At 70.1% G+C, this 24,788-nt stretch overlaps 2 protein-coding genes across 4 annotated transcripts; one reads left to right on the forward strand and one right to left on the reverse strand.

The window, feature by feature from the left end:
• The first annotated feature begins 103 nt into the window (after positions 1-103).
• ATG9B (autophagy related 9B) lies at positions 104-8,595 on the forward strand. Of its 3 annotated transcripts, none has more exons than XM_051806124.1 (15): positions 104-497; positions 2,032-2,195; positions 2,466-2,509; positions 2,635-2,699; positions 2,778-2,936; positions 3,348-3,489; positions 3,902-4,650; positions 4,759-4,912; positions 5,378-5,557; positions 5,757-6,002; positions 6,072-6,280; positions 6,949-7,051; positions 7,693-7,789; positions 7,917-8,032; positions 8,328-8,595. In XM_051806124.1, exons 2-14 carry the CDS (start codon positions 2,060-2,062, stop codon positions 8,015-8,017), a joined length of 2,385 nt encoding a protein of 794 aa, XP_051662084.1. In that variant the 5' UTR covers positions 104-497; positions 2,032-2,059; the 3' UTR covers positions 8,018-8,032; positions 8,328-8,595. The 3 variants fall into 3 exon arrangements, with proteins under 3 accessions (XP_051662084.1, XP_051662085.1, XP_051662086.1); XM_051806125.1 differs by having other exon boundaries at positions 355-497; positions 2,057-2,195; XM_051806126.1 differs by lacking the exon at positions 104-497 and adding an exon at positions 1,072-1,281 and having other exon boundaries at positions 2,057-2,195.
• A 95-nt stretch (positions 8,596-8,690) lies between these two features.
• On the reverse strand, positions 8,691-22,236 carry NOS3 (nitric oxide synthase 3). Its single transcript, XM_051806112.1, has 26 exons — positions 21,728-22,236; positions 20,618-20,720; positions 20,099-20,247; positions 19,769-19,931; positions 19,600-19,691; positions 19,389-19,530; positions 18,979-19,118; positions 18,263-18,437; positions 17,736-17,837; positions 17,154-17,348; positions 16,540-16,613; positions 16,311-16,455; positions 16,068-16,172; positions 15,915-15,982; positions 15,708-15,824; positions 14,918-15,092; positions 14,308-14,437; positions 13,707-13,785; positions 13,185-13,372; positions 11,833-12,011; positions 11,349-11,559; positions 11,008-11,095; positions 10,640-10,761; positions 10,083-10,231; positions 9,288-9,482; positions 8,691-9,209 (listed from the first exon to the last, which is right to left on the reverse strand). Exons 1-26 carry the CDS (start codon positions 22,123-22,125, stop codon positions 9,087-9,089), a joined length of 3,807 nt encoding a protein of 1,268 aa, XP_051662072.1. The 5' UTR covers positions 22,126-22,236; the 3' UTR covers positions 8,691-9,086.
• Positions 22,237-24,788: the final 2,552 nt, after the last annotated feature.

Raw genomic sequence — 24,788 nt, forward strand, 5'->3', positions numbered from 1 at the left:
GGCGGCACGGGGAGGGACCGGGGAGGGACAGGGGAGGGACCGGGCGAAGGGGCGGCACCGGGAGGGAGGGCGGTCTCGGGGGCGGCACGGGGAGGGACCGGGGTGGAACCGGGGGCGGGGGGGGCGGTCCTGGGGCGGCCCCGGGCGGGCGGAGCCCCAAACACCGCGGCCCGGGCCCTGCTCCGGCCCCACCAGCACCGGCCCCGCACCAGCCCCTCGGGCCCTTCCCCGGGCTCTGCATCCCGACCCCTCCAGCTCCTGGTCCCTGCACCCCTGCCCTCCTCGGGGCCGCCTCCAGATACCCCGGACCCTCACCGGGACCCCCCGCCGGAGCTCGGACCCCGCACCGGGACCCCCCTCCGCCCCCCGGGGCCGCTGCCGGTGCGGCCATGGCCGGCGGCGGGACCCGGGGCGGGCGCGGGGCCCCGTGAGCGCCCGGCACCGGCGGGGACAGCGGCGGCACGGCGGGGACCGGGCCAGCACCGAGCGGCCACCAGGTGAGGCGGGACGCGGACACCGGACGGGGACGGGGGGACGGGGGGGCAGAGCCCCGCTGTCCCCGGTGAAGGGAACCCCCCCCTCCTTCCCGGGGTCCCCAGCCCGGCCGCCGCCCCGGGACCCCCACGCCGGGGGACACGAGGACAGCGGGGCAGATGTGGCGGTGCCCGAGCCCCCACGTGTGACCCCAGGGGTCCGGGTCACTCCCGGGAGTCACCGGCGTGCCGCGCCCGTGTCCCCACGGGGCAGCCGTGTGTCACCTTTGGGTCACGTGTCCCCGTGGGGTGTGACCCTGCCGCGTCCCTCGCGGGGTCGCAGGGGTCCCCGTGGGACAAGGTGCCGCCGCGAGGACAGACCTGTGTCCCGGTAGGGTCACCGGGGCCATTGCCTGGGGCCGCCGTGTCTCCCGGGTGCCGTGTCCCCTGGGCTCTGTCCCCTGACACCGGGGGGGTCCCGGCTGCCCGGCCCCCGCCCGGGGGTCTCCCCTGCCCCCCCACTGTTTACAGTCTCGGGCTATTTTCGGGCCCCGCGGGTATTTTTGGCCGTCCGGTGCGGGGCAGGGGCGGGCCGTGCCGGTGTCACCCTCCGGGACACCCGATCCCGGGGGACGCGGCCGCTGTCCCGGGGGGTGTTGCACAGGTGGGGGTCGCGTCCCTCCCGCCGTACCAGCCCCGCGGCCGCGGCCCCGCGCCGTGAGTCACCCCGGACAGGAGGGGCCGGACGGTGTCACCTGCGGACACCGGCCTGACCGGACACCGGCTGCGGCCACCGCGGGGGACGCAGGTGACGCGCGGGGCTGCGGGGGCAGCGGTAATGGAGGGGGGGCCGAGGGAGGTCCCGCCGTGCTCCGCGGTTGGGGGTCCTGTCTTGCTCCAGGGGTGGGGGTCCCATCCTGTGCCGAGGAGAGGGGGTCACCAGGGGGACGACGGTCCCCTCCAAGGGTTTAGAGTCCTGTCCTCCCCTTGGGGGCTGGGGGTTCCCCTGCTCTGGGGGGTGGTCCTGTCCCGAGGGTGTGGGGTCCTGCCCCCCACCAGGAGGTCCCGTCCTCTCCCGGGCAGGGGGTCCCCAGGGCATTGAGAGGCCACTGGGACAGAGGGCTGGCTCTGAGCTGGTCCCGCTCCCGGCTGCTGCCCCCTGGCACTGAAAGGGGGTCTGTGGGTACAGGGGACCGTGGAGAGGGGGTCTGTGGAGATGAGGGATGTGGGGGCTGTGGGTACAGGGCCCATGGGGAGGGGGGTCCCCCCACGCGGACTGCGGGGGGCAGCACAGCATGGGGGGGTCAATTGGGGTCCCTCGGGCTGGGCGGGGGGGTCTGTCCCACGGGACCCCGCGGGGTCATGGCAGGCCCTGACACTGGTTCAGCCGGTGGGACAGGACAGGCTGGTGGCACCTGCGGTGTCACCCGTAGTGTCACCTGCCCGAGGCCGGGGCCAGCTCAGGCCACCCGAATTTGGGGCATGCGAGTGACGCTGCGGGACCTCAGCGGCATTTCCGGTGCCCCAAACCTGCCCCACGGCCGCCCCACCGCGGCAGCCGGTGCCGACAGGTGTCCCCGCAGGTGATGGCAGAGCAGGGAGAGAAGGACCCGGAGTACCCGGAATACCGGGAATACCAGCGGCTGGAGGACTGCGAGGAGGACTCGCCCCCGGGCGAGGATGAGGAGGAGCTGCTGCTGCACGTCACCGAGGGCCCAACAGGTACCGGGGCCCCACCTGGCAGGGGATCCAGGGGTCCCCGTGGGCCGTCTGGGGGTCCCAGGTGGGGGGTTTATGAGTCCCAGGTGAGGAGGTTTGTGGGTCCCAGGTGGGGGGTTTATGAGTCCAGGTGAGGAGCTTTGTGGGTCCCAGGTGGGGGTTGTGTGTCTCGGGGCAGTCCCAGGTGGGGATTTGTGGCTCCCAAGGTGGGGGTCCCAGGCTGGGGGGTCCATACCCCATTCCCACCTGACCCCCCATGTGTTTCCCTCACAGACTCGTGGCACCACATCAAGGACCTGGACAGTTTCTTCACCAAAATATCCTGGCACAGCCCTTGGTGGCACTGTGGGGGAACATGGAGGGACATGGGAGGACCCCGAGAATGGGGGAATGGCACAGCGGGGTCTGTCACACCCTCACAGGTTCCTTAACCCCCCCCTACATCTACCATTTCCACCAGAGGAACGGCTTCGCCTGCGTCGTGCTCTCAGATGTCCTGGAGCTGGTGTAAGTGACAGCTCGTTGTCAGCACACGGTGCCACGTGGACCTGACACGAGGATCTCGCTGACCCCCCTGCCCCCCAGGCAGTTCCTGTTCGTCGTCACCTTCAGCACGTTCCTGCTGTGCTGCGTCGACTACGACGTCCTGTTTGCCACCCGCGCCCTGAACCAGAGCCACGTCCCCGAGCACACCAAGGTGACGCTGCCCGACGCCGTGCTGCCCGCCCCGCAGTGCGCCCGCAGGTGGGCAGGGCCACGGGGGCTGGGCAGGGCTCCGGTGCTGTGGGTGACACGTGGGGCCCTAGTGCTGCAGGGGACACGTGTGCCAGCGGGTGGCTGCTGTCCCTGCTGGCATTGGTGGCGTGGCCATGTGGGGGTCTCAGTGCCGCTGGCGTGGCCCAGTCGGGTCCCGGTGCTGTGGGTGACGTGTGCCCCTAGCAGGCTCCGTGGCAGCAGGTGGCTGCTGGGCCTGCTGGCGTGAACGTGGGGGGTCCCAGTGGCACTGGTGACACACGTGTCCCCAAAGACTCCCCGACAGCAGGTGACCATGGGGGAGTTGGTGGCACTGGTGACACCCGTGGCCCTGCAGGCTCTATGGCAGCAGGTGGCCACAGGGGGGTCCTAGTGGCACTGGTGACATCTGTGTCCCCACAGGCTCCGTGGCAGTGGGTGGCTGCTGTTCCTGCTGGTGCTGGCGGGCATGGTCTGGCTGTGCCGCCTGGTCACGGCACTCCGGCGCCTCGTGGGCTACTGGGAGATCCGGAGCTTCTACATCCGAGCACTCGGCATCCCTGCTGTGAGTGGGGGGCTGGAGGGGCTGGGGAGGGCCGGGGGTGGGCTGGGGTCAGGACTGTGCTACGTGGTGACATGTGGCGCTGAGCTGTGCCATGCTGAGCCATGCCATGTGGTGCTGAGCCGTGCCATTGACACATGGTCCTGAGATGTGCCATGTCATGCTGAACCACGCCGGTGCTGTGTGGTGCTGGGCTGTGCCATGCTGAGCTGTATCACACGGTGCTGGGCTGTGCCATGCTGTGCTGCACGGTGCTGAGCAGTGCCACGTGCTGCCGTGCTGTGCTGAGCTGTGCCATGGAGCGCCAGTGCCAATCACTGCCATTGTCAGTGGAGGAGCTGTGCAACCACAGCTGGCAGGCGATGCTGAGCCACGCCGTGCCATGCCAGTGCCAACGTCCGTGTCATTGTCCCAGGATGAGCTGTGTAACCACAGCTGGCAGTCGGTGCAGGCCCGGCTGCTGGCGCTGCAGCGGCGCCAGCCCCTGTGTGTGCCACGCCGGGAGCTGACGGAGCTCGACATCCACCACCGCATCCTGCGCTTCCGCAACTACACCGTGGCCATGGTCAACAAGTCCCTGCTGCCCGTGCGCTTCCACCTCCCGCTGCTCGGCCCCGTCGTCTTCCTCACGCGCGGCCTCCAGTTCAACCTGGAGCTGCTGCTGTTCCGGGGCCCGGCCGCGCTCTTCCAGAACACCTGGAGCCTGCGGCCGCAGGTGAAGCGGGCGGGGGCGCGGCGGGCGCTGGCGCGGGGGCTGGCGCGGGCGGCCGTGCTGCTGGGGGTGGCCAACCTGGCGCTGTGCCCCTGCGTGCTGGGCTGGCGCCTGCTCCTCGCCTTCTTCAGCTACGCCGAGGGGCTGAAGCGGGCGCCGGGCAGCCTGGGCGCGCGCCGCTGGTCGCTCTACGCCCGCCACTACCTGCGGCACTTCAACGAGCTGGGCCACGAGCTGCAGGCGCGGCTGAGCCGCGGCCACGCGCCGGCCACCAAGTACATGGACTCGTTCAGCAGCCCGCTGCTGGCCGTGCTGGCCCGGCACGTCGGCTTCTTCGCCGGCTCCGTGCTGGCCGTGCTCATCGTCCTCACCGTGTACGACGAGGACGTGCTGACGGTGCAGCACATCCTGACGGCCATCACGCTGCTGGGGCTGGTGGTCACCGTGGCCAGGTGGGTGCTGGGACTGGCGATCGCGGTGGGTGTGCCGGGCTCTGTGCCACTCTGTGCCGTGCCGGGTGGGCAGGGGGGCTCAGGTGGGACCCCGCCTATCACCACCAGGTCCTTCATCCCTGACGAGCACTCGGTGTGGTGCCCCGAGCAGCTGCTGCAGCGGGTCCTGGCGCACGTCCATTACCTGCCCGAGCACTGGCAGGGCCGCGCCGGCCGCGCCGAGACGCGCGCGGAGATGGCACAGCTCTTCCAGTACAAGGCGGTGGGTGCAGCCCCCCTGCCCCGGGACCATCCTCTCTGCCACTCCCTTCCCCCAGGACCCCACAGACTGGGAGATCCCTGCCCCAGGATCCCCCACCCTGAGACCCCTCATCCCCAGGACCCCACAGACTGGGAGTTCCCTCTCCAAGAACCCCCCCACCCTGGGATCTCCCATGCCAGGACACTCCTGCCCCAAGACTCCCCGTCCCATGCCTTGGAATCCCCCACCCTGGGACCCCTTAACCCGGGGACCCTCCCACCCGAGGACACCCCATCTCCAGTACCCCCACCCTGGGACCCACTGCCCTAAGACCCCTTGCACCCGAGACCCCCCTCCCCAGTGGGTCACGATTGCCCTCTCCAGGACCGACTCCTTGGGACCCCCACCCTGGATCTCCCACCACAGTACTTCCCACCCCAGAACCCCCTTACTGGGACCCCCTCGACTCCCCTGTCCCCCACGCAGGTTTTCATCCTGGAGGAGCTGCTGAGCCCCCTCGTGACCCCCCTGATCCTCATCTTCGCGTTCCCCCCCCGCGCCCTCGACATCGTGGATTTCTTCCGCAACTTCACGGTGGAGGTGGCGGGGGTGGGCGACATCTGCTCCTTCGCGCAGCTGGACGTGCGGCACCACGGCAACCCCCAGGTGGGGCCCGGGGGCTCGGGGGACCCGGGGCGGGGGGGGGGCCGGGGGGAGGGGGTCCCGCGGCAGAGGGACTCGTGTCGGGGTGTCCCGTGTCCCTGTCTCTGCAGTGGGTGTCTGGGGGGCACACAGAGGACCCCCGTAGTGGGCGATTGGGGTGAGGGGTCCCGCGTCGGGGTGTCCCACGTCCCTGTCCCCGCAGTGGCTGTCGGGGGGTCACACGGAGGCCCCCCCGGAGCGCCAAGCGGAGCACGGGAAGACGGAGCTGTCGCTGATGCGCTTCGCCCTGAGCAACCCGCGGTGGCGGCCGCCGCCGCCCGCCCGCCGCTTCCTCGGCCACCTGCACGCGCAGGTGACCCGCGACGCGGCCACCGCGCCACCCGCCCGGCCACTGCTGGCCGAGGGGCCGCTGCCCGCGTCCCTCCTGTCCGAGGACTCGGCCCTGGCGGTGAGTGGGGGCGGTCTGGGGGGGGCTGCGGGGTGTTTTGGGGTCTCCCCCTGACGCGTGTCCCCGCAGCCCGAGGGGTTGGTGGCCAGCGTCCTGATGGCCAGCGGGCTGGTGGCCCGGGACCCCCGCTTCGGGCAGCCCTGCAGCACGGCCAGCGCCACCGCCAGCCTGCTGGCGTCCCTGCGGACCCCTCTGGGGACCCCCCCGGGCACACCCCTGCCCGGGCAGGGGCGCGGAGCCCCCGACAGCCCCGGAGAGCACCTGAGCCCCGAGGAGAGGTGGGGACGGGAGGGCGTGGGGAGGGGGCTTTGGGGAGGAGTGTGGCGGCAGGGAGGGGTGTCACGGAGGGGAAGAGTGTTGTGATGAAGAGGGGGCATCCCGGGGGGGAGGAGGCGTCAAGAAGGGGGTGTCGCGGCAGGGAGGGTGTGTTGTGGTGGGGGACGGGGGTCGTGGCGGAAAGGGGCGTCATGACAAGGAGGGGAGGGGCTGTCGTGGTGGGGACGGGGCGTCGCGGTGGCTCAGAGATGTCACGGGGGTGTCGTGGCGGGGTGGGTGTCACGGCTCAGGGGTGTCATGGAGGGAAGAGGGTATCGTGAGAGGCTTTCAGGGCAGGGAGTGGTGTCACAGTGACTGGGGGGTGTCACGGTGGGGAGGGGGTGTCACGGTGACTGGGGGGTGTCACGGTGGGGAGGGGGTGTCACGGTGGGGAGGGGGTGTCACAGTGACTGGGGGGTGTCACGGTGGGGAGGGGGTGTCACGGTGGGGAGGGGGTGTCACGGTGGGGAGGGGGTGTCACGGCGGGAAAGGGGTGGCGGGGAGGAGTGTTGTGGTGGGTCATACCTGTCGAGGCGGGGGGAGCGTCGTGGTCGTGGTCGGGAGGGGGCTGTCACAACGGTTCCGGGGTGTGTGGTGGGGGTGTCACATCGCCCCCCCCGTGGCCCCCCAGGCCGGCGCTGAGCGAGTCGCGGCTGCGCAGCCTGAGCCGCTCGGCGCTGCTGGCTGAGGTGGCCTCGGCCGAGATGAGCCTCCACGCCATCTACCTGCACCAGGTGTGTCCCTGGGGTCCCCCGGGGTCCCCCTGCCCACCCGAGTGTCACTGTGCAGCTGCTCTGCCCTCATCCCCGGGGGGGCCTGCCTGGCCCTGGCGCCTGTCCCATGTCTTGTCCTTCATCCCTTGTCCCTGTCCCCCACTCCTTGTCCCCGACCCTGTTCCAGGCTGCCCCCTCACATTGCCCCATGGGGTGACACCCCACCCCACCCCGTTTTTGGCCGGAGACCCCACAGCCACTGCCAGATGGGGCACTGGGAACGAGACCCCATGGCCAATGTCACCCATGTCCCCCTTCTGCCACCCCTTCAGGGGCCAGGGGTGTCATGGGCTGGGGAACCCCTTCCCTACTGCCCCATGGTGAGGCAGCTTGTCATGGAGGGGCCCTGAGTGCCAATATGGAGGGGGGGCTCAGAGTACCAGTATGGGGGGCTCTGCTATGGTGGGGGGCTCAGAGCATCAATACCGAGGGGACTCTGACCACCAATATGGGGGAGCAGTGCTGTTCTGGGGGGCTCTGGCTGCCTCTGGGGGACTCTGCCCCCCGTGCTGGGGGGCTCTGTCTCTGGGGGGGCTCTGAGCACTAATATGGGGGTCTCTGCTATGCTGGGGGGCTCTGACCCTTCCTCCTGCCCCCCCCAGCTCCACCAGCAGCAGCAGCAGCCGCAGGGCCCCGGCCCCCAGCCCGCAGGGGGGTGGGTGACCACGGGGACACCCAAACCCCTCTTCGTGACCACAGGTGAGCACTGCCCGTGCGGGGGTCTCAGGGGGCCGGGGGACATTGCTCAACCCCCCCCGCAGGGCTGAGCCCCGAGCTGGGGCCGCGGGGGGGTCCCAGGGATCCTGACCTGCCCTGTGCCCCCCAGGCTCGGCTGCCCGGGCCTCGCAGCTGCGGGAGATGCCGCTGGGCGGGTGGGCCGAGGAGGAGGAGGAGGAGGAGGAAGAAGAGACGATGACGATGACGTAACCGGACCCGGCTCTGGTGAGTGGGGGCAGGGGGGCTGAGGACCCTCGGGGCGGGGGACAGGGAGACCCTGGGGTGGGACACGGTGACTCCAGGGCTGGGGACATGGGGACTTCTGGGACCGGGACATGGAAAACCCCCGGAGACGGGTCATGGGGACCCCAAGGGCTGGGGACAGAGAGACCCCCCAGATTGGGACAGAGAGACCCGCAGGGCTGGGGTTCACCAAGGTCTGGCTGCCACGTGTGCCAGGGTCCCCAGTTGCCAGGGTCCCCACTCTGGGATCCCCACTGATGCCCCATTCCCTCCACAGGGCCCTGGTTGTGCCGAGACCCCCCAGAGGTGCCGGGGGAGCTGCCGTGGGCATGGGGTGGCTGCAGTGGGGGGCTCACCGTGCCCACTGTGCTGCCAGGGGGGCTCTGCCCATGGGAGCCCCCCACTTGGGATGTCCCTGGTGCCCGTGCTGTGGGGCTGGGGGTGCTGCGAGGGGCCCCCCCTGGGTGCTGTGTTTAGGGGGGTGCACGGGGCTGGTGCCTCCCCCGGTGCCTGGGGCACCAGCAGAAATAAAGGTTTACAGAGGGGCTGTGCCCCCTGTCTGCTTGGGGGGTGGGCTGGGGGGAGCTGGGAGGGCGATGCCATGGCCGGGGCCGTGGCAGTTTGGGGGTGACACTGGGGTGCGTGGGCAGGTGGCAGGAGTGCTGCTGGGGTGGGGCCACTCACCTGCAGCTGCACAGGTGTGGGCCACAGGGCCCTGGCCGTGTCCCCCCTCCCACCGTTGCCCACCCCTCGGAGCCGTGGGACCTTGGCCATGTGCCCTCACTCCTCGTGGCCAGAGCACGGCCGTGTCCCCTCAACCCCCCTAGTTCCCACCTCTCATGTCCCGAGCGTGGACAGGTGACCTCGGAGGTGCCACAGAACCCATCCCCTCCCGGAGCCACCGGTGCCACCGCAGGAGCCAAAGTGCCAGGCCGGGGTATCAAAACTAAAACCTTTACTGGGGGGTGGTGGGATGGGGGGCACAGCCGCAGGGCCCCCCCTGTCCCCGTGTCCCCCGTGTCCCCCGTGTCCCCGCTCAGGGCGCCGGGCCCGGCGGGCGCCGCTCCTGCAGGGAGAAGGACTGGCTGCGGATGCGCAGGGCCACCTCCTGCGTGCGGAACGTCAGCCCGAAGATGTCCTCGTGGTAGCGGTTCTTGTCCTGCGGGACGGGGGTCAGGCTGGGGACGGGGTCCCCTGGGGGGTCCCCGGGGGGTCCCCGTGGGGTCCCAGCCCTTACCCTCAGCTCGCTGATGACGTCCCCCGCCTGCCCCAGCGTCATGTCTCCCTCCTGGGCCAGGATGTGCTGCACGGTCTGCAGCACCTCGGTGGCCATGGTGACGTCCCCGCACACGTACATGTGGCCCCCGCGCTGGCACAGCACCTGGTGCACCTCGGCCGCCAGCTGTGCCCGCAGCACGTCCTGCACGTAGGTCTGGGGACACCGCGGGGCCGATGGCACCTGGCACCACCCAGCCTGTCCCCAGGTCCCCATCCCCACCCCCTGTGCGCTGTCTCTGTCCTCATGCCCCTCCCCAGCCCCTCCTCCCTTCGTGCCTTTGTGTCCCCATCCTGTCCCTGTCCCCGTGGGTGTCCTTGGCCCCTCTCTTCCTCTTTTCCATCCCTGGCCTTGTGTCACCCACTGATCCCCATCCCCTCCATTTCTATCCCCATCTCATCCATGTCCTTGTCCCCATCACAGTCCCCTCCCCAGCTCCATCCCTGTCCCCATCCTGTCCCTGTCCCCATCCCACCTTGGAGGTCCCAGGCTGGCAGGAGAAGGCCATGAGCACCTTGGCTGAGGGGCCCCTCCATCCTGTCCTCATCCCATCCCTGTCCCCATCCCGTCCCCGTCCCATCCCTGTCCTATCACACTTTGTGGGTCCTGGACTGGCAGGAGAAAGCTGTGAGCGCCTGACCATGGATCCCTCCATTTCTGTCCCCATCCCTGTCCCCATCACACCCCCTCCCCCTCTCCATCCTTACTCCAGTGTGTCCCCATGCTGTTCCCATCCCACCCCTGTCCCTGTCACACCTTGGGGGTGCCGGGCTGGCGGGAGAAGGCCGTGAGCACCTGGCTGAGGGCCCCCTGCTCCCGCGCCTGCTCCATCTCCTCGCAGTAGATGTGGTCCAGGGCAGACGAGCGGCACCCAAACACCAGCACCATGGGGCCCAGGGAGACACCTGTGGGGACAGTGTCCCTGGCTCCCTGCACACTGTGGGCCGTGTCCCCATACCCTGCAGCCCTGCTCCCCCCCTGTCCCTGCATGTCCACATCACCCCATCCCCATGTCCCGGGCCTCCCCCCCCTTCCCCATGTCCCCACATCCCCAACACCATGCTCAGAGTCCCCATGCCCCTTGTCCCCCACCCCAGTGCCACCATGACCTTGTGTTCCTGTGCCCCCCATCCCTGTGTCCCCCTTGTCCCCCCCATCCCCGTTTCCCCTGTCCCCCATGCCCTCATTGTCCCTATCTCCATATATCCCCTCCCCAAGTCCCCCATCCACCTGTCCCCCCACCATGTCCCATTGTCCCCAGCCCTCCCCTGTCCCTGTGCTCTCCTGGTCCCGGTGTCCAGCCCTGTCCCCACCCTCGGTGTGCAGGAGGTGCAGCCGGTGTTGCCAGAAGCTCCGGAAAGGCGCGACGCCGGTGCCGGGGCCCACGAGGATGCAGGGGGTGTCGGGGGTGGGCGGCAGCCGGAACGAGGGGGCCCTGCACGGTGAGGGTGTCACCGGGGGGGCCCGGGACCAACCCAGCGGGCGGCGGCGGGACCCGGGGGAGCCCCGGGACCGGCCCTGCTCGGGGATGCCGGGAGATGTAGTCGGGGGGAGCGGGGGCGGGCAGGGACAGGTAGGGGGACGAGCGCGGGGACAGGCAGGGGAGCAGAGGGGCGACAGGGAGAGCGGGCAGGGAGCAGGAGGGGGCGCAGGCCGGCGGACCGGGGGGACAGTCCCTTACCCCCGGATGAAGGCGGGCACCGTGTCCCCCGGCTGCAGCCGCGCCAGCCACGTGGAGCAGACGCCGTAGTGGAGAGGGCCCTGCCCGTCTGTGGGGACCGGGAGGGTCTGTGGGGGCTGCGGCAGGCGGCACCCCAAAAGGCAGCCCCCCAGAGAGCCCTCCCGCAGAGGGGCTGGAGACACCTCCCTGTCCCCCCCTCCCCGGGCGGGGCTGGGGGACGGAGGACCTGAAGATGCTCTGCGGACACTGGAGATGGTTTGGGAACCCTGGAGGGGCCCCGAGGCCCCTGGAGATGCCCTGGAAGCCCCCCCGGCCCCGTGCCCGTCCCCGTCCCCGCTCACTCTCGCTGTGGTAGGTGACGACGGCCACGGTGAGGTGGATCTCGCCCGGGTGGGCGCCGGGCGCGGAGCTGATGGAATAGTAGCGGGGCTGGAGCAGCGGGAGCTGGGAGAGCAGCAGCGCGGCCGGCAGAGCCACGGACGGGAACTCGGCCAGCACCTCCGGCAGCGTCGGGCACCGGAACCACTTCCACTCCTCGTACAGCCGCGCGTCCTGCGGGCACACGGCCGGGACACGGGGACACGGCACGGGCTGGGACCCCGCGCCTGGCACACGGCTGGGACACCGGGGACCCGGTCTGGGACACTCACCCGGCACCCAGACAAAGGGACCAGCAGTCACCCTGGCAGGGTGGCATCCCAGTATCCCAGCTGGGGATGGGATCAGCATCCCAGCATCCCAGTATCCGGCCGTGGACGGGGCCAACATCCCAGCATCCCAGCCTCCTGCTCCTCCAGCCCCCGTCCCCGGGGGGACGCCCCTCACCTGCGCCAGGCGCTGGAGCCGCTCCCGCTCCGCGGGGTCCCGCGCCAGCGAGCCCAGGAGCTGCAGGAACTGCGGGGTCGGGGGGGCCGCCACGTCCAGGTAGAAGGTGAGAGCCTGGGCCAGGGTGCAGGGGGGCAGCCGCGGCTGCAGCACCCAGCGTGGTCCCGGGGGGGACCCGCCTGCGGGGTGGGAGGGGAAAGGGGTGCTCAGTCCTGTCCTGTCCCTCCCCCACTTCCCCAGCCCCTTCCTCTTCCTCCTGCCCCTCCCCAGACCCTTCGCTTCCTTTTTTCCTTTTCCTCCTCCCCAGCCCCTTCCTCAACCCCAGCCCCTTCCTCTTCCCTGTCCTCAGCCCCCTCCTCAGCCCCCTTCCCAGCCCCTTCCCCAACTCTTTCTCCTTTCCTCTTTCCCAGCCCCTTCCCCCTACCCTTCCTCCTCCTCTCCTTCCCCGACCCTTTCCCAGCTCCTTCCCAAGCCTCAGCCCCTGCTCGTACCGGCGGGGTCCTCCTTGTCTCCCCCCGTCTCGGTTGTACTGCCGGTCCCCCCCCCTTCCCCCGTCCCGCTCCGTACTGGTGGGGTTCCCCATCCCCTCTGTGTCCCCATTCCCGTACCTGCGGGGTTCCCCCATCCCCTCTGTGTCCCCCTCCCCGTACCTGCGGTGTCCCCCCATCCCCTCTGTGTCCCCCTCCCCGTACCTGCGGGGTTCCCCCATCCCCTCTGTGTCCCCATTCCCGTACCTGCGGGGTCCCCCATCCCCTCTGTGTCCCCCTCCCCGTACCTGCGGTGTCCCCCATCCCCTCTGTGTCCCCCTCCCCGTACCTGCGGGGTTCCCCATCCCCTCTGTGTCCCCATTCCCGTACCTGCGGGGTTCCCCATCCCCTCTGTGTCCCCCTCCCCGTACCTGCGGGGTCCCCCATCCCCTCTGTGTCCCCCTCCCCGTACCTGCGGGGTTCTCCATCCCCTCTGTGTCCCCCTCCCCGTACCTGCGGTGTCCCCCATCCCCTCTGTGTCCCCCTCCCCGTACCTGCGGGGTTCCCCCATCCCCTCTGTGTCCCCCTCCCCGTACCTGCGGGGTTCCCCCATCCCCTCTGTGTCCCCCTCCCCGTACCTGCGGGGTTCCCCCATCCCCTCTGTGTCCCCATTCCCGTACCTGCGGGGTTCCCCATCCCCTCTGTGTCCCCCTCCCCGTACCGGCGGGGTTCCCCATCCCCTCTGTGTCCCCCTCCCCGTACCGGCGGGGTTCCCCATCCCCTCTGTGTCCCCCTCCCCATACCTGCGGGGTTCCCCATCCCCTCTGTGTCCCCCTCCCCATACCTGCGGGGTTCCCCATCCCCTCTGTGTCCCCCTCCCCGTACCTGCGGGGTCCCCGTCGCGGCTCTCCAGCCCCAGCGGCTGCTCGGGGGGCGGCGGGTCCTCCACGCGCTCCAGGACCCCCCTCACCAGCTCCTCGCGGTTGGCGGGGAACACGCCCAGGTGGTCCCCGGGCAGGTGCCGCAGCCCCTCCTGCCCCTCGCAGCCCACCCGCACCAGCAGTGTCTGCCGGCTGCGGGGCACGGGGGGGTCAGCGCGGCGGGGGTGGAACACGGGGGGGGAAAGTCCCAGCGATGGGGGGCTGTGGGGTGCGGGGGGGTCTGGAGATGGGGCGTCCCGGGGTTGGGGGGGTTCTGGGATCGGGTTGTCCCGGGGATGGGGGCCCTGAGGATGAGGGGGCCCAGGGTTGGGGGGGCCCAGGGTTTTGGGGGAGGGCGGGGATGGGGGTCCAGGGATGGAGGTTCCCAGTAACGGGGGTCCTGGAATGAGTGTTGGGGGAGTCCCAGGGTAGGGGGGTCCCGGGAGGGGGGGGCCCGAGCTGGGTGTCACTGTCTGGGGGTTCTCACCTGGACTCCTCACTCTGCAGGTTCTCCACAGACAGCACCGAGCAGGGGAACACCCGGCGCTTGTGCAGGTGGGACAGTCCTGGGGGGCACGGGGGGGATCATGGCAGGGCTGGGGACACGGGGGGCTGGGGATGCGGGGGAGGGACACAGACAGCTGGGGGGACACGGGGGGCTGGTGGTCATGGGGCAACTGATTGGTCATGGGGGGGCACTGGAGGGTGTGGGGGGGCTGGGGATGTGTGGGGGGACACAAAGGGACACAGGGAGACATGTGGGGCTGGGGGATATGGGGAGCTGAGGGGTCATAGGGGGACTGGAGAGTCACAGAGAGCTGGGGAAGAACAGGGGTTTGGGGGGACATGGGGGGACTTGGGGGGACTGCAGGGTTGAGGGGGGACACGGGGGGCTGAGGAGTCATGGGGTGACAGGAGGGCTGGGGGGGTGCCAAGGGATCCTGGGGAGGTCAGGGAGGGGCTGAAGGAGTCCCTGGAGGGTGGCTGTGGGGTGACCCCCCAGAGCTGTGGGGTGTGAGGGGGTCCCACAGGGTACTCGGAGGGGGCTGTTGCTGTGGGGGGCCCCGGGGGTGCTGGGGGGTCAGTACCAGCCAGGGTCTCAGTGGCCTGGGGCTGCGGCACCAGCCGGTGCCTCTGGCGCTTCCAGCCCTGCGGGGGGGCAAACAGCTCCTCGGCCCCCCCCGGCCCGTCCCCCACGCAGAAGGTCTCACAGGCAGCCTGGGGGCACGGGGGGGACACGGTGGGCACCAAGGGAGGGGGGCTGGTGGGTCCCCCCAGACCCCCGTACCTGGAACACCAGGTGTTCCCAGGTGTGGAGTGACTCCTCCCGGTCCCCCAGCCCCATACCTGGAACACCAGGTGTTCCCAGGTGTGGAGTGACTCCTCCCGGTCCCCCAGCCCCGTACCTGGAACACCAGGTGTTCCCAGGTGTGGAGTGACTCCTCCCGGTCCCCCAGCCCCGTACCTGGAACACCAGGTGTTCCCAGGTGTGGAGTGACTCCTCCCGGTCCCCCAGCCCCGTACCTGGAACACCAGGTGTTCCCAGGTTGGAATGACTCCTCCCGGTCCCCCAGCCCCGTACCTGGAACACCAGGTGTTCCCAGGTTGGAATGACTCCTCCCGGTCCCCCAGCCCCATACCTGGAACACCAGGTGTTCCCAGGTTGGAATGACTCCTCCCGGTCCCCCAGCCCCGTACCTGGAACACCTGGCGTGCCCAGGTGCGGAACGACTCCTCCTGGGCACACAGCTCGTCGCCCTCGCCCAGGGGCAGCACCCGCTCCCCCCCCAGCTCCTCCAGCCGCGTGTCCACGGCCCGTGCGAAGGCGCAGAAATGGGGGTACGCCCGGGACCCCAACCCGAACACCGCGAACCTGGGGGAGGGGGACAGGGTCCTCAGAGCCAGGGTGTGGGCACCCAGGGGTGACGGTGTGGGGTGCCCAGGGATGTTGGGAGGACCCAGGGATGGTGGGGTGCCCAGGTAAGGAGACAGGGGACACCCAGGGATGGGGATAGGGGGCATCCAGGGATGTGAGGTGCCCAGGGATGGGGGGTACCTAGGAACGAGGCGTACTCAGGGATAGGGTGGGCACCCAAGGGTGGGGGGGAGCAGGGAATGCTCAGCATGCAGGGATGGTGGGGGTGTGGGCACCCAAGGAGGGGGTGGGATACTCAGGGAATGTGAGGACACACGGGGTGGGGGTGGGGTGCCCGTCCCCATCCCGTCACCATATCTGTGGCTATGCCGATCCCATGCCCATCCCAGGGCCCACCCCCATGGCCCCAGCATGGCAGGGCTCCCAGCATGCCCCGCCGTGCCCTGCCATGCCCTGCCATGCCCCTGCCATGCCCCGCCGTGCCCTGCCATGCCCTGCCATGCCCCTGCCATGCCCCGCCGTGCCCCGCCGTGCCCTGCCATGCCCTGCCATGCCCCGCCGTGCCCTGCCATGCCCTGCCGTGCCCCGCCGTGCCCCGCCGTGCCGCGGTACCGCAGCGCTCCCAGGGTCCCGGCGCTGTCTGTGTTGCTCAGCTGCCGACGCTTCTTCTTCCAGGAGGCCACGAGCTGGTCGGACTGGGAGACGCTGTTGAACCGCAGCTTGTAGCTCCTGGGGGGGTCAGGGGGTGAGAGGGGGTCGGGGGGGTCCTGCCCCAGCCCCTGGTCCCAGCAGGGACCCCCGAGCCCCCCTGGTGCTCACATGGGTGGCTCCGCCTGGGAGGTGCCGGTGTACGGCGACGTCATCTCCATCAGTGCCTTGGAGAAGCTCTGGGGGGGACGGAATGTCAACCCCAAATCCAGACCCTTTCCCAATCCCATCCCCATCCCATCCCTATCCCAATCCCATCCCAACCTCGGCACATTCCGGAGGGTCCCCGTTCCCAAACGTGCTGGTGACCACCAGGACCAGGGTCTCGTGCTCCAGGGCCACCACGTCATACTCGTCCATGCACAGCACCTTCGTGGAATCCAGGATTGGGATCCCTCCACGATGGGATCCTCTCACTTGGTGTCTCCGCTCACCCTGGCCTTTGGCCAAGGGGAGGGGGTTTGGGTGAGGGGAGACGCCCCAATTCCCCGCCTTTTCCTTGCAAACCTTGGGATCAAACGCTCGTCGGAAGAGCTGGCACAGATTCCAAGCGTAAGTCCGGGATTTCCCGGTCTCGGTGGCGTAGAGGATGGTGGCCTTCACCCTCCGCGCCATCACCTGTCCCATCAGCTTGGCCGAGATCTTGACGGCACTGTGGGGTCCCCAGGATCACAATGAGATCACCGTGGGATCCCGGAATTCCCGTGGGATCCCTGGGATCACGGGATTCACCTACTTGGCCACTTCCTTGAAGGTCTTCCTCCGTGTGACGGTGGTGCCTTTGGACACGTAAACCTTCCAGGCATCGGGCTGCGGGGGGGAGGGATTGGTTGGGGGGCAGAGGGGCCATGGGGGGGTTGGTTGTGGGGCAGAGGGGCCATGGGGTTTTGATTGGGGGGCAGAGGGGTCAGGGGGCTATGGGGTTGGACCCAGCTGGGGGCTGGGGGTCATAGGGGGAACTGGGGGTCATGGGGTTGTGTGGGGGGCTGGGGAGGCAGAGGGAGCTTAGGGGGTCATGGGGGGGCTGGAGGAGTCCTGAGGGGCCTGAGGGAGACCCTCAGCTGGTGCCGTGGGGGTCCCACAGGGTGCTCGAGAGGTGCTGTGGCGTGTCCTGGGGGCTGTGGGGAGGGGTCCCACCTGGTAGCGGAAGGTGGGCAGGGGCTGTGGGGAGGGGTCCCACCTGGTAGCGGAAGGTGGGTGGGGGGGCTGTGGGGAGGGGTCCCACCTGGAAGTGGAAGGTGCAGGGGCTGTGGGGAGGGGTCCCACCTGGTAGCGGAAGGTGGGCAGGGGCTGTGGGGAGGGGTCCCACCTGGTAGCGGAAGGTGTAGGGGCTGTGGGGAGGGGTCCCACCTGGTAGCGGAAGGTGGGCCGCAGCTGGTAGTTGACCATCTCCTGGTGGAAGACGGGGGTGAGGCTGCCCGAGAGGGGGGGCACGATCCAGGCCCAGTCCGCGGGACACCCCCCCCGTGCCTGCCCCTCCGCTGCCAGGTGCTTCACGAACGACTCGGTGGCCGCGTGGTGGTCCACGATGGTCACCTGGGCCAACTGTGGGGACAGGGGGCAGTGGGCACCTGGGCCACCCGCAGGGACAGGGGCTGGGGGCTCTGGGAGGGAACGGTGTCCCCCATGGCAGTGGGGCAGCGGGGGGGCCCTGGGGGTGTCGGGGTCCGTGTGACGTGGTGACGGGGGTCCCAGTGCTGTGGGAGCCCCCCTGGCATGACAGTGTGGGGGTCTGGGAGTTGTGGGGGTCTCAGCATCGTGGTGGTGGGAGGTTCCCCGTGACACGGTGGGGGTGTCACGGAGGTGTGGGGGTCCCCCTGGTGCCGCAGTGGGGGGTCCCGAGGGCAGGGTCCCAGCAGTGTGGGGGCCCTGACAGGGGGGTTCTGGCTCTGGGAGCTGCCCTGGCACTGGGGGTCCCTGCAGGGGTCCCACCTGGAAGCTGTGCAGCACGGCCACGTTCACCTCCACGGCCGCCCGGTCCTTCCAGAGGGAGGAGCTGGTCCCCGTGTCCAGCCCCATGCGCTGGGCCACCTCCTGTGGGGGGCAATCGAGGGAGGGCTCACTGGGGGGTCGGGCAGGGGGCTCAGCCGGAGGGTGTCAGCCAGTGGAGTCCTTGTGGGGTCCCAGAGGGGTCCCACGGGAGCTTGGCCCAAGGGTCCAAATGGGGTTCCAGGGGAGGTCCCAGAGGAGATCCTGGAGGGTCCTGGTGGGTCCTGGGGTATCCCAGTGAGGGGTCCCAAAGGTTCCCAATAGGTTCCCAGGGGAGTCCTTGGGGTGTCCCAGGGGGTCCCGAGAAGGGTCCCGGTTTGGTGCTGGGGAGTGCCAGGGGTGGTCCCAGTGAGGTCCCGGGCTGTGCCAGGGGGTCCCAGTCAGGTCCTGGGGGGGTCCCAATGCGGTGCTGGGGGTGCTGGGGAGGTTCTGGTGGGGTCCCAGAGGGTGCTGGGGGTGTGGGGTCTCACGGGCAGCACGTTGTAGCGGTGGCGGTCGCAGAGGTTGCGGGAGCCGATCTCGGTGCCCATGTACCAGCCGTTGAACGGGGCCGCGGGGAACTCGAGCCCCCCGATCTCCAGCAGCAGGTTGGCCACGGCTGGCAGCGCGTGCCAGCGCAGCCCCAGCTCCGAGAACCACTCCAGCCTGGGGGGCACGGGGGGGCTGCAGCCGGACCCTCACGGACCCACGTCTGCCCCACGCTGGCCCCACCCTGGATCCCCAATCTCCATCCCACCTGCACCCCAGTATCCCAGTACCCAGCCAGGGAGGGAGTCAGCAGACCAGTATCCCAGTCAGGGAGAGGATCAGCATCCCAATATCCCACTGTCCAGCCCGGGAGGAGGTCAGCAGCCCAGGCTCCCGGTGTCCCGTGCAAGGAGACCAGCAGACCAGTATACCAGTGACAGAAGGGACCAGGATCGCAGCATCCCAGCCCGGGAAGGGGGCAGTTTCCCAGTATCCCAGCCAGGGAGGGGGTCAGCAGACCGGTATCCCACTCAGGGATGGAATCAGCCCCACGACAGCCCCACGTCCCCAGTGGGGGTCCCAACCTCCATGCCCCCTCCATCCCCTCCATCCCCTCCATCCCCTCTCCAGGAACGACCCCGTTGGATCTCAGCCCGGAGGGGTGTCCCAGGGGGTCCCCTGGCCAGGGGGGCCCCCGGGGGGTCGCAGCCCCACTCACGTGGGGTGCTGGAGTGGCACCTCGAGGACCAGCTCCGGGGGGAGCGGGAAGAGCTCGGGGGACTCGTCGGGGCCCTGCAGCAGCAGCGGCAGCACGTCGAAGCGGCCCCCCCCGGGGGTCCAGCCATGCTGGATGCAGAGCTGGGGGGGGACAGTGTCAGGGGGGTCACCAGGCAGGGGAGTCTGGGGACACAGGAACTGGGGAGGAGATGGAGCGGGAGATGAGGAAGGATGGAGGGGGCATGAGGAGATGGGGGTGGAGAAGGGATGGAGTGAGGATGAAGGGATGGAGAGGGTTTGGAGGAGATGTGGAGGGGAGGACAGAGAGGCGATGGAGGAGGAGATGAAGGGAGGGATGGAGAGGGGATAGAGGGGGGATGAGGGTGGTCTGGGGGCCCAGGGGTGCCCCACCTCGGTGATGTCCACGTTGGCGGGGTCGCCCCTCACGGAGCCGTCGGGCTGCCGGTACCCGGCGTAGCGGATCAGCTGCGGGTTCCAGATGCGGAAATCACCCCGTCCCGGTGCCCGCGGCGGGAAGATGGTGATGGCAGACCTGGGGGGGTCGGGGGGCCGTCACAGACCCCCTCTGGCAACGGGGGGCGGGGGGCGGGAGGGCACTCACCGGATGTTGCCGCGGTTGGTGGCGAACTGGATGTGGGAGCAGAGGAGGCTGAACATCTCCCCCACCCCTGCGCAGTCCCGGGCGTCGAACACCTGCGGGGGGACGGGGTGGGGTGTGGTCGGTGCCCCCACGGGTTGTGGTGGGCGTGGTCCCAGGGGTGGGGTCGCACCTGGAGCTTGTTCCACTGGATGCGGCCGACGCAGCGAGCCGCGTTCCGCCACGCCTGCTTGGCTCCGAAGGCCAGCTCGGGCTCCCGCAGCCGGTACGAGCCCGAGGCCTCGATCTCCGCAGCCACCTCCCGCAGCCGCTGCGTGTGTGCCGGGGAGTTCTCCCTGCGGGGGGACCCTCAGCACCCTCAGAGACACAGGGACACCCCCAGCACCCCCACAGACACAGGGACACCCCAACAACCCCCAGACCTCCCACAGCTTCTGCATCTGCACCCCCCCTGTGGGGGGACCCTCAGCACTCCCAGAGGCAGGGACTCCCCCTTGCTCACCGCCGCAGGGACACGTAGTACTGGGTGATGAAGTCCCTGGCCAGCTCCAGCAGCTCCTCGGGGGGTCTCATCCCCTCGGGGGTCGGGCTGGGCAGCGGCCGCGGCAGCACCAGGGACCCCAGGCAGCGCTGCCCCGAGCAGGGCAGCTCCTGGGGGGGAGACAGTGTCACTCGGGGGCCTGCCTGGACCCCCGGGACAGAACCCCCGTCCCAGCATCCCCGTCCACACCCCCTTGCCCGTGTCTGTCATCCCGGCACTCCCCAGACCGCACCCCCGGGACAAATCTCCATCCTGGAATCCCCGTCACAACCCCCCGCCAGCCCTGCACCCCCAAACCTGCACTCCCCCCAACCCTACCCCCTCACTTTGCCCCTCCAATCTGCCCCCCAGCACGCACCCCATCCCACACCCTCCAACCTCCATCCCTGTGCCCCCATCCCTGCGCCCCCCCATCTTGGCACCCCCCAGCCCCACTCCCGTCCCCCTCCCCGCGCCCCCCCGCGCCCCCCGGCCCCGCACCTGCCCCGCGGTGGCGCAGAGCGTGTCGTAGCTGATGCTCCCCGTCTCCCAGTTCTTCAGGCGGGCGAAGCGCGGGGGCTCCGCCGGGTGAGCGGGCGCCGGGCTGGGGGGGACACGGGACACCCCTGAGCCCTGCCCGGGCACGGGTGGGCCAACCGGGGGTCCCAGGGGACGGGGGGGCTCTCGCGGTTCCGACTCCGGGACCTCCCCGGGGTGTGGGGACTAGTCCGAGGGGGCTGCGACCCCCGGGGCACGGGGAGGGTGGGGAGGGGGGGAAAGTGGGGGGGGGGGGGTGGGGACTTCCGCGACCCCTGTTGCTGCTGGGGGTGTCCTGAGCCCCCGGCTCAGCCCCGTGGGGATGGGGGGAGGGTAAGGGCTGGGAGGTAAGGGCTGGGGCGGGTCAGAGGATGGGGGTGCCGAACTGGGGGGCAGCAGTTTGGGGGTCAGGGTATGGGGGGACTGAGCCGAAGAGGGATCTAGGGGATGGGGGAACAGGAGACGGGACTGAGCCGGAGGGGTCAGGAGTTGAGGGGGTCAGAGGAGGGGGAGGCGCGGGGCGTTCCTGGCCCTCGTGCGAGTGTGAACAATGGCCATGAGTCAGAGCGGGCTCCGGGCCACCGGGGGGACACACCTCCTGTCCCGTTCCCATCCCTGTCCCACTGGGCTGGGGGTCCCCACACCTCCTGGGGATCCCCACGCCTCTATCCTCACCCGACCCCATGCACCCCCTCCCCATATGTCCCCATCCCCAAATCCAACCCGTCCCAGTGCACCCCAGCGGGTCCCAAGGGCTGCCAGGGCCACGCCGTGGCACAGGGGACACTGGCATGGTGCCACGGGCGGTGGGAGCGGGGCTGTGCTGCCGGTGGGCATCGCGTCCTGCCCCGGTGACACAAGCGGGCCACCCCGTCGGGGACACCTCCACAGCGGGGACAGCTCCACAGCGGGGACACGTCTCCAGTGGGCGCCGGCCACGAGGGATGTCCCCGGGAGCCAGGAGGGGGGTCCCCGTCCGGGTTCGGGGCCGCGGCAGGGTGGGTGCCGATGCCCCGGGGCCCCGTCCGTCCATCCCGTCCCATCCCACCCCGTCCATCCCACCTGGACACCCACCCGGGGGGCTCGGTGACGGCGGCGATGGCAGCGGTGACAGGAGGGTCCTCGGGCGCGGGGCCGCGCGGGCGCGAGCAGAGGCCGAGGCCGGGGCAGGCGCGGGGGGCCCCGGGCAGGACCCCCGGCAGGTTCCCCATCGCGGCCCCTCTGAGCCGGGAGCGGCCGCTTCCCGCTTCCTCCGGCCCGGGGAAGTGGTGACGGGGCCGCGACGCCCCCGCCCCGCGCACAATGGGCACCGCCACCGCCACCGTCACTGCCACCTCCGTCACCTCCAGAGCCACCTCCGTCACCTCCAGAGCCACCGCCACCGCCCCGCCCCTGCCACCACCGTGTGGGACACACTGGGGACCCCACCGGGGGGCTTTGGACCCGGTGTGACCCCCGGCACCCCGGTACATGGCCGTGGGGAAGCAGCGATGGCACCCAGAGTGGGGGACATGGCACCCATGAGGGGGACATGGCACGGGGGGCCATGGGTGACCCGCGTGGCACCGAGGGGACACAGCACTGGAGGTGGCGTGGCACTGGGTGGCATACGTGGCACTTGGGGGCACACACGGCCCTGGGGGGACACGTGGCACCCGGGGAGGGTAAATGGCAGCTTGGGGGTACACATTGCACCCAGGAGGGACACGGCACTGGGGGGACACGGCACTGCGGCAGAGATGGGGCACACACATGGAGCTCACGGGGACATGGCACTGGGGGGGATAGATGGCACCTGGGGACACATATGGCACCGGGGGGAGCCTGGCACCTTGGAGACACAGTGGTGGCACCCAGAGAGAGGACACCGCACCCATAGGACAGCGGAGGGGACATGGCACCCGTGGGGGACACACGCAGCACTCGTGGGGCCATGGTGGTGGCAGGGACCCCCATCCCGACCACAGGAAGCTGTGCCCCCCCCCAGTGCTCTGTGCCGGGTAGTTGGGTGCTCCGGGGGGTCCCGGGCCCTCCCAGCCCCCCGGGCCATCCGTGGGGCGGATGTCCGGCGGGACCCCCCCATTTCCCGCCGCTTCCACCCAGTTCCGGCCGTTGACGTGCCGGGCGCTCCCGGGGACCCCCGGATAGACACCCCTGGGGGTGGGACAGCCTGCGAACGGGGGGTGCACCCCCTGACCCTCCCTTGGGGGGCGCTCTGGGAAGCAGAGGTGGGGGGACGTCACCCCAGTTGTGGCGGGGGAGTCGCGCGGTGACCCCGCAGTGGGGCGGGGGTCCCGGGGGGTCGCGAGTGCGGGACCCCGGGGCAGGAGCGCTGTTCGGGTGCGGACGGGTGCGGGGTCACCCGGGGCCCGGCGGGGGGGGGTCCCGCCGGAGGTTCGCGGGGGGCTCGGCCCGCAGCTCCCGCAGCGACGGGAAACCGCGCCCGGTGCCGGCGAGGCGGTTCCTTCCTGCGGGGCGGGGGAGACCGGGGGGCGCGGGGGGGCCGCGGCACGGCGGGGGGGGGCGAACCACAGGGACAACGTCCCAGGGACCGCCGGGGGGGGCACGGAGGGGGCGGCCCCGGCCCCGAACGGGGAGTGGGGTTCGATCACCCCGCCCGGGGGGGGGTCCCGGGTTGCCCCCCCGGCCCCAGGGTGTTCCCTGCCCATCCCCGGGGGGCGGGGCAGGCCTGTCCGTCACGGCAGAGCGCCCATCCGATTGGCTGTCGTGCCTGCGGGGGCGGGGACTGGGACAGGGGGGAGCTGGAGGGGTCAGAACTTGTCCTGCCCCACAGACCCCCCCTCCCTCCCAACCTTCCCCTGTACCCCACAGTGTCCCCTGCAGTGCACAGCGTCCCCCAGCCCTACAGCCCCCCCGTGCCCCACAGCCCCCCCGCCCGGCTCGGCTGAGCTCCGCTTGGTCCGGCCGGTCCATTCCAGTCCACTGGGGTCTGGTGGGTCCGTTTGGGTCCGGTCGGTCCGTTCAGGTCCTTTCAGGTCCGTTTGGTCCAGTGGGTCTGTTCGGGTCCATTCAAAGCCGTTGGGGCCGCTCGGTCCTGTCGGTCTGGTCGGCTCCGGTCAGTCCGGTCAGTCCAGCTGGTTCGGTCGGTCCATTCGGGTCCGGTTGGTCCATTCGGGTCCGGTTGGTCCATTCGGGTCCGGCTGGTCCAGTCGGGTCCGGTTGGTCCATTCGGGTCCGGCTGGTCCATTCGGGTCCAGTCGGTCCCCGCGGTCGCGGCCTAGCGGCGGAGCCGAGCCGAGGCCGGCGACAGCTTCAGCACCTGGGACAGAGCCCGGGGGCGGCGGGACTGGGAGGGGACTGGGACTGGGATTGGACTCGGATGAAACGAGACTGGGACCGGACTAGGGCCAGGACTAGACTGGAACCAGGAATTAACTGTGTAGGATTGAAATAGGACTGGGAGTGAGATTTGAACTAGGACTGGACTGGGAATGGGATTGGGTCTAGAACTGGGATAGGGACAGATTGGGATTAGGACTGGGACTGGACTGGAAGTGGGATTGGGACTGGAACTCAGATTGGGACTGGAACTCAGATTGGGACTGGAACTGAACTGGGACTGAACAGGAACTGGGACCGGCACCCAGACCAGCATCATGATTGGGTCTGGGACTGGACTGAACTGGCACAGGGACTTGGCCCTGGACTGGACTTGGACCAGGACTGAAATTAGGACTGGATTGGGACTAGGACTGGACTGCACTGCAGTGAGACTGGACTGGGACTGGGACCAGCACCATGACTGGGACTGGGATTAGGCTGGACTGTGACAGTGACGGGACCCTGACTGGACTGGGACTGATCTTTGTGTCTGGGACCAGGATTGGACTGGATTTGGGCTTGGACTGGAATGGGATTGGGTTGGACTGGGAAGGGACTGGACTGGTCTGGGAGTGGACTAGGACTAGGAGCAGAACCAGAACTGGGACTTGGACTGGACTGGACTGGAGTGGAAATGGAACTGGGGTTTGGACTAGATGGGCAGGACTACACTGAGGTTGGGACTGGGACCAGAACTGGACTGGATAGAGACTAGGTGGGAACTGGGATTTCGACTGGACAGGACTGCGAGTGGGACCAGGACTAAATTGGACTAGAACTAGAGTTAGGATTG

The sequence above is a fragment of the Manacus candei genome, unplaced genomic scaffold, assembly GCF_025592945.1.
Source record: "Manacus candei isolate 608988 ecotype Guabito, Panama unplaced genomic scaffold, ASM2559294v1 h1tg000066l, whole genome shotgun sequence".
Classification (NCBI taxonomy): Eukaryota; Metazoa; Chordata; class Aves; order Passeriformes; family Pipridae; genus Manacus; species Manacus candei.